Here is an 18,518-nt window from a genome sequence, read left to right as displayed (position 1 = left end):
TTAAACAGAATTCATAGCTCCTTCATATCTAGTAACAATAGTAGTTAAGGTTACCTGAACTCCAAAATTACCTTCTTGCCTATTTGTTATAGCAGTTGGTATCACTTTCCCACTCTAAGATGCAGGTAGTTAATTAAAAGTCTGCTTAGACACAGAATTTATAAAATGGAAATTTAATCTGAACTTTTTATCTGATTTTGACCACTTCCAAAATTAGCATGCCATAATAACTGTTAAGACAGTCGACAGTCCTTTGACTAAAAATACAAGTTATTTATAAACCACTTAGTATTTACTTTTGTATATAATCCAAGAAAAACAAAATAGTAAATTATGGTTAAGATGTCTTAGGCAGCACTTGACTTCTGGGCTTCAGAAAGATGTGGAAACTTTTTCTGAAGAAACTTTTCTTTCTTTTGTGCTAAACTTATCTTCCTTGCTTTGATGCGAGCTTGTTTCTCAATTCTCAATCTAGGGAAATAAAAGCATAACAGCAATTTATACAAAATGATTTCCCTGTTACTTGGTACTGTCAACATATGTCTAAATCAATTACTTAAAGACCTCAATCGTGCCAGTCTCTGTATTAGGTGTGTCATGATTATTATTAAACCTGAATAACCACTGTAAACCTACACAAGTCAAAGATAAGCATGAGGTCTAGTGGTTAAGACTGTGCTTCCACTGCAGGTTCAATTTGGGGAACTAAGATCCCAAATGCCATTTGGTGCGGCCAAAGAAATTGACTGCATCTATAACCCTACACCAATTCTCTTTGCTACTTTCTGACTGGAAAGTGAGAACAGATTTCATGAGTCTGCAACAAACTGGGCTTTCTCTTTTATTTTACAAATAATGTAATTTTATTGAATACGTTAGATTTTTTTTATGTCCTACATCCTGAGACATTTAGAAACTCTCTAATTTCAAATAGCACCCAGTCCAGCATCATTTACCCTATGCTGAGAGAAAGCCATGCTAAGAGATGATGCTTAGTGCATGTTGGACTTGCCACTGAGTTGGCCTCTACCTATTAGCATCCTGAGGCATTAGGCCTTCATACCTCAGCTAAAATGCTGACCTCTAAAGTCATTTTGAAATCATCAAAATTGCAAATGATAAATTCATGGATGCCAGGCCTCTACTGTAGTTAAACTGAAATATAACAATGCAGTTAAGGTACTGAATTTCAACTGCCATACAACAATAAAAATCAGCCATAACTATACATATCCCTGCCCAAGGTTTACTATTCTTGAGAATGTTCAATAATTCAATTTGATGAAGACAGATTGCACTAGGGCAGAAATTGAGAGTAGAAAGGACAAATTCTGGAGACACTCTTGCAGGAAGTTAAATCACTGAATATAAAGCATTTCTAGGAACTAATGGAGGTAACAGAATTCCAGATAAGTGATTTAAAATCCTAAAGGTGATGCTGTTAAAGTGCCGCACTCAATATGTCAGCAAATTTGGAAAACTCAGCAGTGGCCACAGGATTAGAAAAGGTCAGTTTTCATTCCAATCTTGAAGAAGGGCAATGCAGGGAATGTTCAAACTATCGTACAATTGTGCTCATCTCACATGCTAGCCAGGTTATGCTTTTGAAGGTCCTTTTGTTTTTTCATTATGGAAATAAGCTTTGAGAGGAAAAGATTCGTCTTTAAAAGAATTAATGCTGAAAGGTGGCTGCATTATCTAAGGCAGTTGTTAAAAGCTGTGATTCTTGTGCTGCTAGGATTTTCCCCTTAAATTTCCAGCTGCTTTTCTGCCTTGAATTCTGATCTGTAGCACCTTTAGCCAGTAACCGGGCAATTTTCCCCACCTTGTTTCTGCAGCCACAATCCTGGATGTTAAGTGGCACCCTGACCCCAGAAAGCAGACACTGGCAATTCTTTTCCCATTCAATTGCAATTCTGGGGATGAAAACTCTTCTCAGGCTTCTGTCTGTTTTTAGATGTGGATCCAGTGTTTTCAAATAGCTGTTTCTAAAAATCTTATCTTGTTTTTATAGTTCTCAGCTTGTAACCATTTCACTCCTCTACTACAAAAGAAGCCCTATTTCTCCCTGTTCAATAACAAACCTGCTATGCAAAGTATCTGGAAATCACCATTCTTCAGGATAACATGAATTCAGATATACTACAACTGGGTCCTTTCCTTACCCAAGCACCCTCTCATTTCACCATTCCTGCAATAACATGAGCTCACATTCTATGTAGCTGAAGTGTATGGAACTTTAACATTACAAAAAGATTTTTAAAACTACTTATATATATTGATGAAGAGAAAGACAATAAAACTTCTGAAAGGATACATATTAAAATGTTAGCAGCAGCTATTTCTGGATGGTGAAATTATGTAAGATTTTTTTTTTTTAACCTATTTTTCTAGTTTTTCCACAATGAAATGTATTAGTCATATAAAAGCTTAACACACACCAGCTGATGTAAAGATACGTTTTAGTGCTAAGGGTACTTGTGCTCACCTGACAAAACGTTCCACGTAGGGCATTGCAAAGAATCGTTTTCTATTGTATCTTTTATTTAGGTACCAAGGTATAGGCCACTGCTTGAACTTGTGCCTGCCAAGAAAACAAAAAGGTATCACTCTATAGAAAACATCTAACAGATTTTCACTTTTTACAGATTTAGCCTTCTTTGGACTAGATATGTTTTCAATAAAATAAATTGTAGTTGGCTTTTTAAAGATTTTAAAATTTTTATCCATTTTACATTATGAAGCATTCTAAACTAAGAGGTATCAGACACTCATGAAGCCACTGTAAAACTGCAAAGGTTAATATTTTGCAATGTTTGCTTCAGATCACTCTTTTAAAAATACATATATAAAAGTTTAAAAACACAACTTAAGTTCTCTGCTTTCACAATAGCTTCTAGTCATAAATTGGAGTGTATCATTACCAGATATATTTTGTAATTTTCCTACATACATATATGTATGTACTGACTTTATATATGTACACATATACATGTATATTCACATATAATTTGAAACACTGATACTCACATGTATGCACTTTATGTTTTTAAAATGTAATAAACTGCATTGTAATAAATAAGTATCTACCTATGTATGCCTCAACATAACAAAACCTAAAAAATAATGCTAAGTGGGAAAAAAGGAAATTGTGAATTCATACTATAACACTGGAAAATATTTCAATTAAAAAAGTAATGACCTAATTTCAGGGCATTTAACCAATCTTTTGGAATTGTAATGTTTGATTTTAATAAGCTACATTGGTTAATAAGATGACATAACTGCTTTGTTCACTTCTTTAACTCCAGAAAAGTTAAAAAGCAAGAATTTTAAAACTTTAACAAGATCAGCACTCTTACAGATGCCCTCTCTTTTCTGCACTGGATCACAGTTACAGACTACATAGCCATTCACCTAAATTTGGCTCCAAGCTGCCCTGTTACCACAAACGCCATTAAAAGAATTACATGGAGTTAAAAGAATCACATGGAGTTAAAAGAATCTACCAGGACTTTCCAATGCAGGGGACACAGGCTTGGTCCCTGGTCCAGGAGGATTCCTCATGCTGCAGAACTAAGCCTGTGCACCACAACTACTGAGCCCCCATGCTGCAACTACTGAAGCCCACGTGCCTAGAGCCTGTGCCCTGCAACAAGAGCAGCCACCACGAGAGGCCCACACACTGCAGCCAAGAGTAACCCCCACTCGTCGCAACTAGAGAAAGTCCATGTGAAGCAACAGAAGACCCAGCTCAGCCAAAAATAAAATTAATTAAAAACATAAAATAATCTACCGAACGCTTAAGCACTATTATACAGTGTAATTTCAAGAGTACAGAGGTCTCCAACCACCCAAAATTCCTTCCTCATCTTGCTGACTGATGTTTAAATTTCTAATGATGCTTCCTTTGGGCAGTTCAACCCAAATGCAAATAAGCCCCTGGAAGACAGAATACACTGGGCCTTCTCAATTTCTCATAGCTCAGTGTGAATGTTTATTACCAGATTCTTTCCCGAAGTCTCATAGGACTTTGTAATTGGATCCAGGAGACAAGATGTCACAGAAGTGGAAAGATGTAATGAAAACTGTTTCAACATTTGGACTAGGGCTTAACCTAAGGGCAATGGGGCAAACTTGAGCCTGGTCCACATGGTCTTATTCCTCAAGAACTTCTTAAAATAGTTTCAGGTTCTTAATGGGCGAAGAGGATAGGTGTGTCCTAAAATGAGCTTCATGGGATTTATAACCCTCTGAAATTACACGTGCAATGTAAAGTTTTCTGAGGAAAGGATCTATAATTTTCATGAGATTCTCAAAAGGTCATATGATTCACATAAGATTAAGAACCACTCCTATGAAGAACCCATAAATAACTGAACCATGGGAATGGGATGCCAAGGGATACCTGACAAAGCTATCTTCATTCATACCCTGAAGTTCCAAAGGGATCTGGGGACCTCTGTTTATATTAGATACATCTCTATAATGTATCTAAATATTCTTAAAAGATACTGGACAGAGGATGAGGCATGGGACTTCACTCTCATCTCATAAGAGCTACTATGTACCAGATGATTCTTCCAAAGATGTCTCTTCTCCAAGCACCGGGTCTAGGCTTTTCTTGACCAGTCTGAAGAAGTCTGAGAGCATCTTCCCTTTCCTGGACAACTTTATCTAATGCATCCATGGAATCTACAACCTGAGAAAAGAATACAAAAATACAGTTTCAACAATCATCCATGATAGAATTCCAAAGAAAGAGAACACATAAGGACTATGCTACAGAAAATCTATGATGAATCTTTTTGTCAAAGAACCATTCTGTCAAATATTTTCTAAAAATATTTTTGGCTTAGGTACACATATACACAGGTGTCTGTAGTATCACTTTCTGTAACTTTTTTAAAGTTTAGTTTAATTAAAAATCTACTGAGCTCAAATTTCCGTATGTTACTTTTTTTGAGTAGGATACACTTGCACAGATTCTTTTTGGAGACCCAATTTGACTCATCATTTCAAAACTCAATGAGCCATTACAAAATGATAACAATTAGTGACTTTGAAAATATTAAAACCTATGCTCTGGCCTTAATTAGTCAGTGTGTCCCAAATACTCAGATACTTTGACTTGCGTAACTCAAAGCCACACTGAATAGCTGAATCCACATGCTACTTCCTTTCAACCATATGATTTTCTACAAAATTCATGAGAAATAAAAGATGGGTAAGAACAACAAATCCTGTTTTGAGGACAAACAGAGGAGCAAAGGGACCACAGTGATCAGAGCCTAATACAAAGTCTCTGACCCTCAGGAACTCAGTAAACCTGGCTGCTGACTGACTACATTAAAGAGTGCCCAAGGTCAGAGCTGAGGCTCCTAACTGAAATCTAATGTTAGCTCACAGACTGAAAATAAATGGCTACAAAGAACACAGAGCTAACATCCAGTTATTCATATTAATGCTCACAGATAAGAAAGAAAATCAAAAGTATCAATTAGATACACCTCACTCAAAAAAGTCACTCTCAAAGAGCTTTCTTTTCTAGTTTATAACTTTCCCAGAGGCAAGAGTGTCCCTGTATAGTTCCCAAAGTTTCAGCTTATATCTTAAATTGAACATAATTCTTTTAAAATTTTTCTTGATAAATTTTCATTAGTAGTATGTCACAAAAGTGCTGAGAAAATTGCATACATTTGATGTTAAAAATTATCAGTTTCAGTTTATCTGGAGAAAACTTTTATATTTTAAATTCTACTAATTAAGAAAATACTATACATATGATCTACTGGGCTGAAGTTTACCTCTAAAATATATCTTTTAAAGCAAGGAGAGGGATCATCCACTATTGAAGTTTAAAAGTCTGAGAATAGCACCATTCTAGCAAGAGTTTTTTCATCAAACAAACTGAGCTATTTATAAACAGCCAATCCACTTGAAAGAGTCTCTGAAGCATAACTTTCCTTAAAAGCAGAGTTGGCAAACATATCTAAAAATAAAATCACATTACTTTACAAATGTTTTGCAGCAATGAAAACATGTACCACAACTCAGACCTTAGTTTCTAAATATACCATTTTCCACTCAAAGGAAGCAGGGTTCCTCTGTAAAATGACTGATTCCAGGGTTGAGGCAGAAAAAGTACAAGATGAATCCAGCATATCCTGCTATTCCTCATCAAAGACTGATGAGAACACAGAGGCCAGCTAAAAGGAACCCACACTGGCCAAATATGGAATGACAATACTAAAGGTACGGAATCAGGTTGGAATCCATGAATCAAGGAAAAAAAGGGAAAGGAAGATAGGAGGAAATGGAGAAAAGAAAAGCCCTTCCTTACAGAAGAAAGCTAACTAATAATGTAGAATGAACAATGAAATTAGACAATCACCATTTAGCAAACATTATAGTAATAACTGATTGAGGCATGAATCGTCATCATTCAGTTCAGTTCAGTCGCTCAGTCATGTCCAACTCTTTGCGGCCCCATGAATTGCAGCACGCCAGGCCTCCCTGTCCATCACCAACTCCCGGAGTTCACTCAGACTCACGTCCATTGAGTCAGTGATGCCATCCAGCCATCTCATCCTCTGTCGTCCCCTTCATGATCTTCATTATCTGAATGTTGAACTTTAAGCCAACTTTTTCATTCTCTACTTTCACTTTCATCAAGAGGCTATTTTTAGTTGCTCTTCACTTTCTGCCGTAAGGGTGGTGTCATCTGCATATCTGAGGTTATTGATATTTTTCCCGGCAATCTTGATTCCAGCTTGCGCTTCTTCCAACCCAGCGTTTCTCATGATGTACTCTGCATATAAGTTAAATAAGCAGGGTGACAATATACAGCATTGACGTACTCCTTTTCCTATTTGGAACCAGTCTGTTGTTCCATGTCCAGTTCTAACTGTTGCTTCCTGACTTGCATATAGGTTTCTCAAGAGGCAGGTTAGGTGGTCTGATATTCCCATCTCTTTCAGAATTTTCCACAGTTTATTGTGATCCACACAGTCAAAGGCTTTGGCATAGTCAATAAAGCAGAAGTAGATGTTTTTCTGGAACTCTCTTGCTTTTTCCATGATCCAGCGGATGTTGGCAATTTGATCTCTGGTTCCTCTGCCTGTTCTAAAACCAGCTTGAACATCTCAAAGTTCATGGCTCACGTATTGCTGAAGCCTGGCTTGGAGAATTTTGAGCATTACTTTACTAGTGTGTGAGATGAGTGCAACTGTGCAGTAGTTTGAGCATTCTTTGGCATTGCCTTTCTTTGGGATTGGAATGAAAACTGACCTTTGCCAGTCCTGTGGCCACTGCTGAGTTTTCCAAATTTGCTGGCATATTGAGGGCAGCACTTTCACAGCATCATCTTTCAGGATTTGAAATAGCTCCACTGGAATTCCATCACCTCCACTAGCTTTGTTTGTAGTTATGCTTTCTAAGGCCCACTTGACTTCACATTCCAGGATGTCTGGCTCTAGGTGAGTGATCACACCATCGTGATTATCTTGGTCGTGAAGATCTTTTTTGTATAGTTCTGTGTATTCTTGCCACCTTTTCTTAATATCTTCTGCTTCTGTTAGGTCCATACCATTTCTGTCCTTTATCGAGCCCATCTTTGCATGAAATGTTCCCTTGATGTCTCTAATTTTCTTGAAGAGATCTCTAATCTTTCCCATTCTGTTGTTTTCCTCTATTTCTTTGCATTGATCGCTGAGGAAGGCTTTCTTATCTCTCCTTGCTATTCTTTGGAACTCTGCATTGAGATACTTGTATCTTTCCTTTTCTCCTTTGCTTTTCTCTTAATTAACACCCTAAAAAGATGTCCTTTTCATTATAGGGGACTGGAATGCAAAAGTAGGAAGTCAAGAAACACCTGGAGTAACAGGCAAATTTGGCCTTGGAATGCGGAAGCAGGGCAAAGACTAATAGAGTTTTGCCAAGAAAATGTACGGTCATAGCAAACACCCTCTTCCAACAACACAAGAGAAGACTCTACACATGGACATCACCAGATGGTCAACACCAAAATCAGATTGACTATATTCTTTGCAGCCAAAGATGAAGAAGCTCTATACAGTCAACAAAAACAAGACCAGGAGCTGACTCTGGCTCAGATCATGAACTCCTTATTGCCAAATTAAGACTGAAATTGAAGAAAATAGGGAAAACCACTAGACCATTCAGGTATGACCTAAATTAAATCCCTTATGATTATACAGTGGAAGTGAGAAATAGATTTAAGGGACTAGATCTGATAGACAGAGTGCCTGATGAACTATGGACGGAGGTTCGTGGACATTGTACAGGAGACAGGGATCAAGACCATCCCGATGGAAAAGAATCATTATTAATGGATGCTAAAACCAATGAGTACAAGTTTGAGGATTTACATGTTCTCAAAGAAAAATTAGTTAACTATACAGTGAAGAAACCTAAACACCACAATAACCAAACTACTAATGCTAAGAACTTCAATAACAGAATGTATCAACACTGCATGCCTCCTAACCTGATGCACTGTGAAGAATACAGCATCACATCTATGATATTCCTGCCAATCATGATTATTATCATGAGAAATATCATACAAGCCCAAATCGGCCCATTCTCTTCAACAATGCCAATGGCACGAAACACAAAGAAAGACTGAGTAAAAGGAGATTCAAGAGAGAAAACTGAAAACACATCAGTCAGGATTTTCTTTGCTATAAAGGATTTATTAGGATAACATGAAATTTCAATAAGATCTGTACTTTTTTGAGGGGGCAGGGCAATATACATTTAAATACCTACAGGTAAAGGGATATCACATATAGAACTTATTCTCAAACAGTTGAGGAAAAATGTCTTTTTGTAGAGAGGAGGCAGAGAAGGATAAAGCAAATGTGGTTAAGTATCCACACATGGAATCTGGCTGAAGGAGGCCTTTTTGTATTGTTCTCATAATTTTTCTTAGTCTCATATTTTATCAAAATAAAGTTTAAAAAACCCCAAATATGATGCAACTTAATTTTTATAAAGGCAGATTAAACTTCTCCATAATTAGGGTAGATAACTGAGATTTTATCCCACCCCTTCTTTGACCCTCTGCAGGGATACCCAGATCCTAACAGTGGTGAGCAGTGTGGGGAAAGAAACCTGAAGCAGTTGAGGTTAGGAAGCAAGACTGAAGCAAATTACAAAAAGCTGGGTTCCAGTCTCACTGACTTACTATGGAATGGGAAAAACATTAATAAACAGCTGACCTTGAAAGCGCTCTATGGATAAACAAACAAATCTAACTAAATAAAACCTCTACATGGAAGAAATAATTGCAGATCTGCATTTACTGATGTGGGAAAATTTCTAAAATATATTAGTAGGACATGTAGGTCTCAAAAGAGTATATACAATATAAATAAATGTATGTAAATAAAAATAATCAGGCACATTTCTATATGCAGAGAAAAATTCTGATGGATATATAGGAAATACACAGGATTGATTGCCTCAAGGAAAGGAAATAAAGACACCAACTGATTTCTCTTTAATGATGAAGAAAACCTGTGAGAGTTGGACTGTGAAGAAGGCTGAGTGCTGAAGAATTGATGCTTTTGAACTGTGGTGTTGGAGAAGACTCTTGAGAGTTCCCTGGACTGCAAGGAGATCCAACCAGTCCATTCTAAAGGAGATCAACCCTGGGATTTCTTTGGAGGGAATGATGCTGAAGCTGAAACTCCAGTACTTTCGCCACCTCATGTGAAGAGTTGACTCATTGGAAAAGACTCTGATGCTGGGAGGGATTGGGGGCAGTAGGAGAAAGGGACGACCGAGGATGAGATGGCTGGATGGCATCACGGACTCGATGGACGTGAGTCTGAGTGAACTCCGGGAGATGGGGATGAACAGGGAGGCCTGGCGTGCTGCGATTCATGGGGTCGCAAAGAGTCGGACGCGACTGAGCGACTGAACTGCACTGAACTGACTGCCTCAAGGAATGGAAATAAAAGACACCAAATGATTTCTTTTTAATGATGAAGAAAACCTAACTTAAATAACTGTTGACCTTTTCACAGTAATGTTAATATTACTTAATATCACTTAATATTGCTGAGCTACAGGAGGGGCAACAAGATGGTGGAGGAGGAGGAAGTGGAACTCGTCTCCCCCAACAAACACATAATGGGAACAATTCTCACAGAAAACCAGCTGGGAAGTGGCAGATCTCCTGTATAACCAAAGCTGCATGAAGATCTCCATGTAACCAGGGAGAAGGCCTCAGGTCCAGTATCTGTGCCCCTGGGAGGGATCTGTAAGGAAGAGCAGGTCCTCATGGGCAGACCCTCAACCTGAAGAGGGAGTGGATCAACCCACAATTTGGGCACTCCCATGCCAGTCCTAGGGTCCTACATGAGGAGTCAAGCCCTCTAGCCTGCTAGGCAATCTGCCAAGACAGACAGAATAATGGAAAACACCCAATCAAAACAGCAGACAGACAAATGAAAAAAAAGGAAAGCAACATATGAGGTCTATGGGATGATCACCAACTGTTCCAACTTGTACATAACAGGGATTCTGAATCCTAATAGATTCAGGGATTCTGAAAACAGAGAGGGAGAAGGGCATCAAAAAACAGTATTTGAAGAAATTACCAATGAAAACTCCCTAAACCCAAAGAAGGAAACAGATATCAAGGTACAGGAAGCACAGAGAGAGGGTCCTAAACAAGAAGAACCCAAACACACCCAAACTAAGACATACCATAATTAAAATGGCAAAACTTAAAAGAATTTTAAAGGCAGCAAGAGAAAAGTCAGTTACTCAAAAATTCATGGAGCTCCCATAACACCAGAAGGGAGTGGCACGATATACTCAAGCCCCGAAAGGTGAAAATCCAGCGACCTAGGTACTCCACCCTGCAAGATTACCATTTAGAAAAGAAAGAGAAGGAATTTCTCAGAAGAGTAGCAAAAACTAAAATAACTCCTACACCATATAAAAAATACACTGTATAAGAAAAATGAACTCAAAATGGTTTAAAGGCCTAAATAAAAGACATGCCATGATAGAACCCCTAGAAGAAATCACAGGCAAAATGTTCTCAGACATAAATTGTAGCAATATATTCATAGGTCAGTCTCCCAAGGCAAAGGAAATAAAAGCAAAACTAAACAAATGGAACATAATCAAATGTAAAAGCTTTTGCCCAACAACAAAATGAAACGACAACATATGGAACCGGAAAAAATATTTGTAGATGATGGGACTGACGAGGTTAATATCCAAAATACAAAAGAGCTCACATAACTCAATATTGAAAAAAACAACCCAATCAAAATATGGGCAGAAAACCTAAATAGACATTTCTCCAAAGACAGATGACCAACAGTCACATGAAAAGATGATCAACATCCCTAATGACTAAAGAGAAGCAAGTCTAAACCACAGTGAGGTATCACCTCACATTGGCCAGAATGGCTACCATCAAAATGTCTGCAAATAAATACTGCAGAGGGTGTAGAGAAAAGGGAACCCTTCAAAACTCTTGGAGGGAATGTAAACTGGTGCAGCCACTACGGAAAATAATTTTCCTTAAGAAAAAAAAAAACTAAAAACAGCACTACCATTCGACCCAGCAATCCCACCCCTGAGTATATTTCCGGAAAAAAGAACTGTAATTTGAAAAGATACATGCACCCCCAATGTTCACAGCAGCACTATTTACAACAGCCAGGACATGGCAGCAACTGAAGTGCCCACCAACAGACAACTGGCCTAGGAAGATACGATATATATGTATACACACACAAACAACACAATGGAATATTACTCAGACACAATAAAGAATGAAATACTGTCATTTATAGCAAAATAGGTGAACCTAGGAAATATACTTGGTGAAGTCAGAAAAAGACAATTATGATATCACTTACATGTGGAATCTAAAAAATACAACAAATGACTCTCTAATATGGAACAGAAACACACTCACAGACACAGAAAACAAGCTTATGGTTACCAAAGAGGAGAGGGGGTGGGAAGAAAAGTAAATAAGGAATATGGAATTAACAGACAAAAACTACTACACATAAAATAGATAAGCAACAAGGATTTACTGTCTTGCACAGGAAATTATGTTCAATTTCTATATAACCTATAATGGGAAGCAATCTGGAAAAAAAAAGAAAAAAATATATAAAAAACTGAATCACTATGGTGTACACCTGAAACAATTTTATAAATCAACTATAATTTAAAAACTTAATTACAGTGTTTAAGATGGGGCTTCCCTGGGGGTTTAGTGGTTAAGAGTCTGCCCTGCAACAATGCAATGGACACTGGTCTGATTCCTGGTCGGGGAAGATCCCACATGCTGCATAGCAACTAAGCCCACGCGCCACAACTACTGAATCCCACGTGCCCAAGAGCCCGTGCTCCGCAACAAGAGAAGCTGCAGCAAAGAGAAGCCCATGTACTGCCACTAGAGAAAGTCCCTGCACAGCAACAAAGACCCAGAGCAGGCAAAAATAAATAGATATTTTTAAAAGATGGTTAAGATGATAACACTTCTGTTATAGGTTTTTTATACCAATTATTAAAAAAGCATTAAACAAATTTGACCTAGTGGGTACAGAAGTAGTTAAACCAGAACTAGAAATCTAAGATGGTACAGGTACTTCAGAAAACAGTTGGACTGCTTCCTAAAATGTTAAACACAGATTTAGCACACAACACAGCAATTTGACTCCTAGAGATCTACCTAAGATAGGTCCATGCACATTTGGGGGTTATAAGTAGAAATGGGAATGACTGAAGATGGGTCTGAGATTTCCTTTTGGGAGGATGGAAATGTTCTAAATTAGATAGTAGTAATAGTTGCTTAAGAATGTAGATTTCCTAAAAATCAAGCAGATAGAAAGAAACTTACTTGCCAAGAATTGTAGGAACCATACGCTTACACCTTTTAGCTTTTACCCCACATTCAGCAGTCTCCAGACTCCCACAAATCTCACCTTTTCTAAGCGCTCTGGGCTTGGCATTGGCAGCCTCTGCCGCTTAGCTTCCTGCTGTAGAGTTAGGAGCATGTTTCTTTCTTTCAGGAGAACATACCTATATCAAAAACAGAACTAGTAATGCTATTCTGTGTTATATTAATACAATTGTGGATTTTGACATCAAAATTAATAATCTGTACTCAAAAGTCCTTTAGCATAATCCTTTTAAACAGAGCTATATCTTGTCTCACTCATTTGTTCACTAAATTTTCCAAGTGCCACATACTGTATTAAGGAAGTATCAGAAGTTACAAACAAGCATAAAATATAGTCCTTACATTCCAAACGGAAGAGCAGATGAAAGGCAACTAACACCTGTTCAGTTCCTATTTTAAGCACATTATATACATTTATTTCACTGAATTCTCACAATAATTCTGAGGTTGGAATCATTTCTACTTTCTAAATGAAGAAACTAAAGCTAAGACAAGTAAGGTATTTGGGGGGCACGTAGCTAATTCAGCTAAATCAAATTGTGAACTCCCTGTGTATAAATCCATCCTATTTTTAGCCCATATGCCCCCTCCACAACTGTAATGTGCTGTGGTTTATTAAGTGGTATAGACAACAAGTACCAGAGAATTAAGTGGGAGAGATGAGACGCTCCTTCTGGCCGAGATGGTCAGGGAAAGCATCAAAGAGATGGGATAAGTTAGGCTGGAAAGAAAACCAAAGCAAACACAAATACTGAGATCAAAACATGAAGTGGCAAAGCTTGAATGGGCGTGAGTTTTGTGAATAAATTCTGTTTGACTGAGAAGTAGAGCTGGAAGAAAGGAAATAAACATGGGGGGCACAGAACACGACACAAAGGAACTAGGCTACTTTTTGGTGTGGAAGAAGACAATTTGGGGCGGGAAAGTGGCAGAAGATAAATGATTTGGTTTTAGCTAGGATGGATTGAAACTACCTTAACTATTCCTTTACCAATAAGCGGCAGTAAACATGTTCTAAGACACACAGTTTTTATAATGAATCTGTGCTGTGTTACATGTAACATATCTGACACCAAATGAGGGTTTTTCCTTCTTATGTTGTCTTTTCTAACACAACTTTTCCAACTCCTCTGCTACTACCTGAAGTTAGTGCCAGATTCCACAAACATAAGGATTCAGTCTCACAAGAAAGACTGCCCACTTTAGATGCCAATAATGATTTCTAGGCCTTACATATAGACCTGCTCTAAGTTAGGGGTTCCAAAAACCCTCTCCTTGGGTTTGATAATTTGATAGAACAGCTCACAGAATTCAGGAAAGCACTTTACTCTCTGGTTTATTATAAAGGATACAACTCAGAAACAGCCAGGTGGAAGAGATGCACAGGACAAGAAATAGAGGAGTACAAAGCTACCCTGCCTTCTCAGGGCACAACACCCTCCCAGAACTTCCATGTATTTACCAGCTTGGAAGCTCTCCAAACCTAGTTGTTTAGGGTCTTTTAATCATGCAGGCATGACTGATTAAATCACTGACCACTGGTGACTGAACTCAATCTCTAGACCCTCCCCCACCAACTCCCACCAGAGGTGGGCATGGTAGTGAGGCTGAATTCTTCACCCTCTAATCATGCCTTGGTCTTTCCTGAAGCTGTGCAACAACGCCCTCCCTGCCCACTTCAACTCTGAGAGTTGTTTAATTAGAACAAAAGACACATCACTCAGGCAATTACAAGGAATTAAGGAGCTATGTGTTAAGCCATCAGAGACAAAAGACAAAGTATATTATTTCTTATTGTATCACAAGAACAAGCCTGTAGTATTAGTGATCTTATAAGCATTTTACAGTTCTTTAATCTGCCATGAAAGATAAACCACCCTTTAAGTCAAGGGATAAAACTTTAACTGCCTACTACAGTGCCTGGAAAAATAGCAGCGCTGAGTGAAGGGGGCTTGGTGAAAGAACAAGATGGGTAAGAAGTGGTAGGCAAAATAATAAACAGGAAGACCGACATGTGGCCAATTCATCCCCATTCTCTTATTAGTTTCCTGGAATTGGTAGTATAAGTGCTAGTATGACTGGTAGCAGTTACAATAAAACTTCTAAACTCCCAACTCACTCTGACACGTCTCTCATAATGTAACTTAACCTCTGGAGTATTTATAAAAAATTTCGATGATCTTATATATCACCAATAGTACTATAAGTCATTTCACTTAATTTCTTACATCAGATAAAGTTTATATCTCATTATTATACTATAACTGTCTCAAACTCTTAAGATGTTAATGCACTCAGTATACTTACCAAAGTTTATGTAAATCTTCATTACTTTTGTTCCTTAATTGCTGACAGGTCCACGAAGCTCCTATTAAAGTGATAAACTCATAACGTGAAATAATTTTCTAGTTACATGTCCTTTGACAAATTACCTAATCTCTCTAAACCTGTTTCCTTATCTACAAAATATATAATAGCTTTCTATACTATAGTATAATATATAATTAGGACTTAATTGTGATTAAATTAGATATTAGTAATGTGATTGGCAACAGCATTCAAAACATGTCCGTATTAGTATAAAATATATTTTCAGTCTAATGTTAAAATACTTACTATTCTTATAAACTAATATTCAATTATCTCTAAAAAAGTGAAATCAAAAACAAACCCCAAACCTCACTTCAGTTAATAATTTCAACCCACTTCTCTTCTAAACCTTTTGTCAATCTGCCAAGGAATGGCTTACTATTATACTGTCCTTCTATTTTTCTCTAACAGATATTCCCAAAGGAACTGAAAAAAGAAAATAACATAAGTAATTCCTAAACTGGATAATTAATCCAAATATGATAGAAGGTTTAATAAATATATTTAATACTGGTCAACCCAAATATCTCACCAGATTTCACCTTTTCTTCCCCCCAATTCTTTGGGTCATCAAAAAATTCTTCCAGTCCTCTCCTAGACAATGTGGTATGAAGTAATCTACACTGGTGAAAAGATGTGACATTTGGTGTATTCTTAGTCAACAGACTAAGAGAAAACCTGCAACTGAACATATAAGAACGTGATTAAAGTTTCATGACATCTGGATTTTATAGGCAATAAATGGAATCATTTCCTCATTTACAATGTCAAAAAACCAACTTAGGGTTTCTGCACAAGAAACAATAAACTTATAAAATGCTTTAGGAATTATTTTTAATATCCCCAGTATAGATGCTACTATCCTGTAATTTAGAACATAATTTCAGAGATAATATATTGACTAATTATATTTTACAGTAACATTTTTAGCTCCTTCATATGCTGCTGGTGGGCATATAAGTAGATAAAAGCATTCTGAATTTTAATTTTGCAACACATCTGAGGCTCAATGATTCCTCTTTTAAGCCAGTAATTTCACTGGATTTAGAAATTTCAACCAAGGAAAATAATCACATATGGGAACTGATAAATCAAAATGTCTATTTTGGTGATTATAAGTCTATTAAAGCATTATATATGATAACAAAAAGCTGACAATAATGTAAATGTGCAACTTGGAAATGGTTAAAATAATTATTGTGCATCTGTATGATAATTTATTATGTAGCAATCTAAAAGTCATACCTATGAACAATATTTAATGACCTGGAGAAATAATTTAAAATACAATAATGAAATGTATCACAAGTGCTGTATTTCTACCAAAAAAAAAAATCGAACCTGAATCTAATGATGAACAAACAAGCAGACAAATCCCAATGAAGAAATATTCTAGAAAGGTTGACCTTATTTAAAAAATATTAATAACATGAAAGGGAGAAAAAGAAACTGTTTTGGATTAAATTAGACTAAAAATATATGACAATTAACATGATAAATGATCACTGATTGGACCGTGAATTAAAAAATTAAGAAAGAAAAAATATTCCCAGTGTGATCATTGTAATATTGTGGTTAAGACATCTCTTGTAATTTTCAGGAAATTCATGCTGAAATGTCACGATGCTTGCAATTTTGACACACCTCAAATATTTCAGAATAATAAAAGCACAGATATAAAAAGTATAAAAAGTGTGACAAAATACTGGGGAGTGATTAATATAAGTGATGAGTATATGGTTATTCTTTGTACGACTTTTACAACTTTTCTTTTGGTTTGAAATTGAAAAAAAAAGTTGGTGAAACAAGGGTAGAAAAGAAAAATGCAGGTATGTTAAGTATGATCCTGACTTTATTTTAAAATTACATGTATGTGTATATTCTGAAAGTGAAAAAGAAGAAAACTTGTTTATCTCTGGATGGTAAAACCATAGTTGATATTTACTTTATTTTCAAAACACTTTACCTTATTTTCCAAGTGAAAGCGAAGTCGCTCAGTCCTGTCCGACTCTTTGCGACCCCATGGACTGTTGCCTATCAAGCTCCTCTGTCCACGGGATTTTCCAGGCAAGAGTGCTGGAGTGGATTGCCATTTCCTTCTCCAGGGGATCTTCCCGACCCAGGAATCGAACCCGGGTCTCCTGCATTGCAGGCAGACGCTTTACTAGGGAAGCCCTTATTTTTCAAAGTGTCTGTAAATGGATAACTTAATAGTAATGATAAAAATCTAACTTATTTTTAAGGAAAAAGGATGACGAGATGGAAGAGACAATTGGTTCAAGTATGCCACTTTTCAAGTTACAACCCCCGAATCTCTGCAAATAAAAAAAAAACAAACCCAAACCACTGCTTATCTCTGAGGTTAACGTAAGGAATTACATTATAGCTGAGAGATGCCCAATAACTGTGCTGGATTCAAGAGCACACACATTACTTCCTTTTGGGAAAAAAAACCCAATAATTTATAAAATTCAACTCATTAAAAACAAAAGCTAATAACAGGGAGGTAATCGTACAGCTTAACGTCAAACATGATCTGTCTGTCCAGAAGACAAGCGGTCTTTCTAGAAATAACCACCGTGTGTAGTATATTCTTTTCTCACACCTGCAAGGCGACTTTCAGTTCACTCGGCTTTCATTCACTCAAAATTTACTGAACACCTCTTTTTGACAGGCTCTGGGAGTACACATCCCCTTCCCCCCTTTTTTAATCTATCGAAACCTGACAGAGCGCTCAGTTGCATAACCAAAAGCTCTTCAGTGAATTTTTTAAAAAACTCACCCAGTCAAGCAGGATGCTGCTGTACCTCCACATTTAATTAAACAAATACTGGGTTTCTACACACCCTGACAACTGCTTGGTCCATAGTAGGTGGCAACAAAATGTTTGAGGAAGACACGGACATGTCGCAGGTGATAGACTCCTCCAAGGTCACTGACTCTTCACGAAGGTGGGCTCGCGTCCAGCCATCAAAGCGGCCTTCCCAGCCCAAAGAGTTTTCAGCATGTCAACAACCAAACAAGATCCAAAGTTGGGGAGGTGGACAGACCTGCTCCTCAAATAACTTACCCTGTGCTAGCAAGGGCCTGAGAATTTATTAACGACGTAGAAGCCTTCAAAGCGGCTGAGACTCTTCTGCAGAAAACAGCCAAACTGGCAGCAGCCATCTCTTCGCAT

General features: G+C 37.3%; 1 protein-coding gene across 2 annotated transcripts; it reads right to left on the bottom strand.

Annotated features, from left to right (window-relative positions):
• Window positions 1-225: 225 nt before the first annotated feature.
• On the bottom strand, window positions 226-18,512 carry MRPL47 (mitochondrial ribosomal protein L47). 2 transcript variants are annotated; one of them, XM_068983233.1, is made up of 7 exons: window positions 18,411-18,512; window positions 15,873-16,024; window positions 15,278-15,338; window positions 12,993-13,089; window positions 4,572-4,702; window positions 2,489-2,584; window positions 226-471 (listed from the first exon to the last, which is right to left on the bottom strand). In XM_068983233.1, exons 1-7 carry the CDS (start codon window positions 18,506-18,508, stop codon window positions 348-350), a joined length of 759 nt encoding a protein of 252 aa, XP_068839334.1. In that variant the 5' UTR covers window positions 18,509-18,512; the 3' UTR covers window positions 226-347. The 2 variants fall into 2 exon arrangements, with proteins under 2 accessions (XP_068839334.1, XP_068839335.1); XM_068983234.1 differs by having other exon boundaries at window positions 15,873-16,018; window positions 18,411-18,508.
• Window positions 18,513-18,518: the final 6 nt, after the last annotated feature.

This window comes from Capricornis sumatraensis, chromosome 1, assembly GCF_032405125.1.
Source record: "Capricornis sumatraensis isolate serow.1 chromosome 1, serow.2, whole genome shotgun sequence".
NCBI classification, from domain to species: domain Eukaryota; kingdom Metazoa; phylum Chordata; class Mammalia; order Artiodactyla; family Bovidae; genus Capricornis; species Capricornis sumatraensis.
The sequence above is the reverse complement of the archived record's forward strand: the minus strand, read 5'-3'. Positions and strand labels throughout refer to the sequence as shown.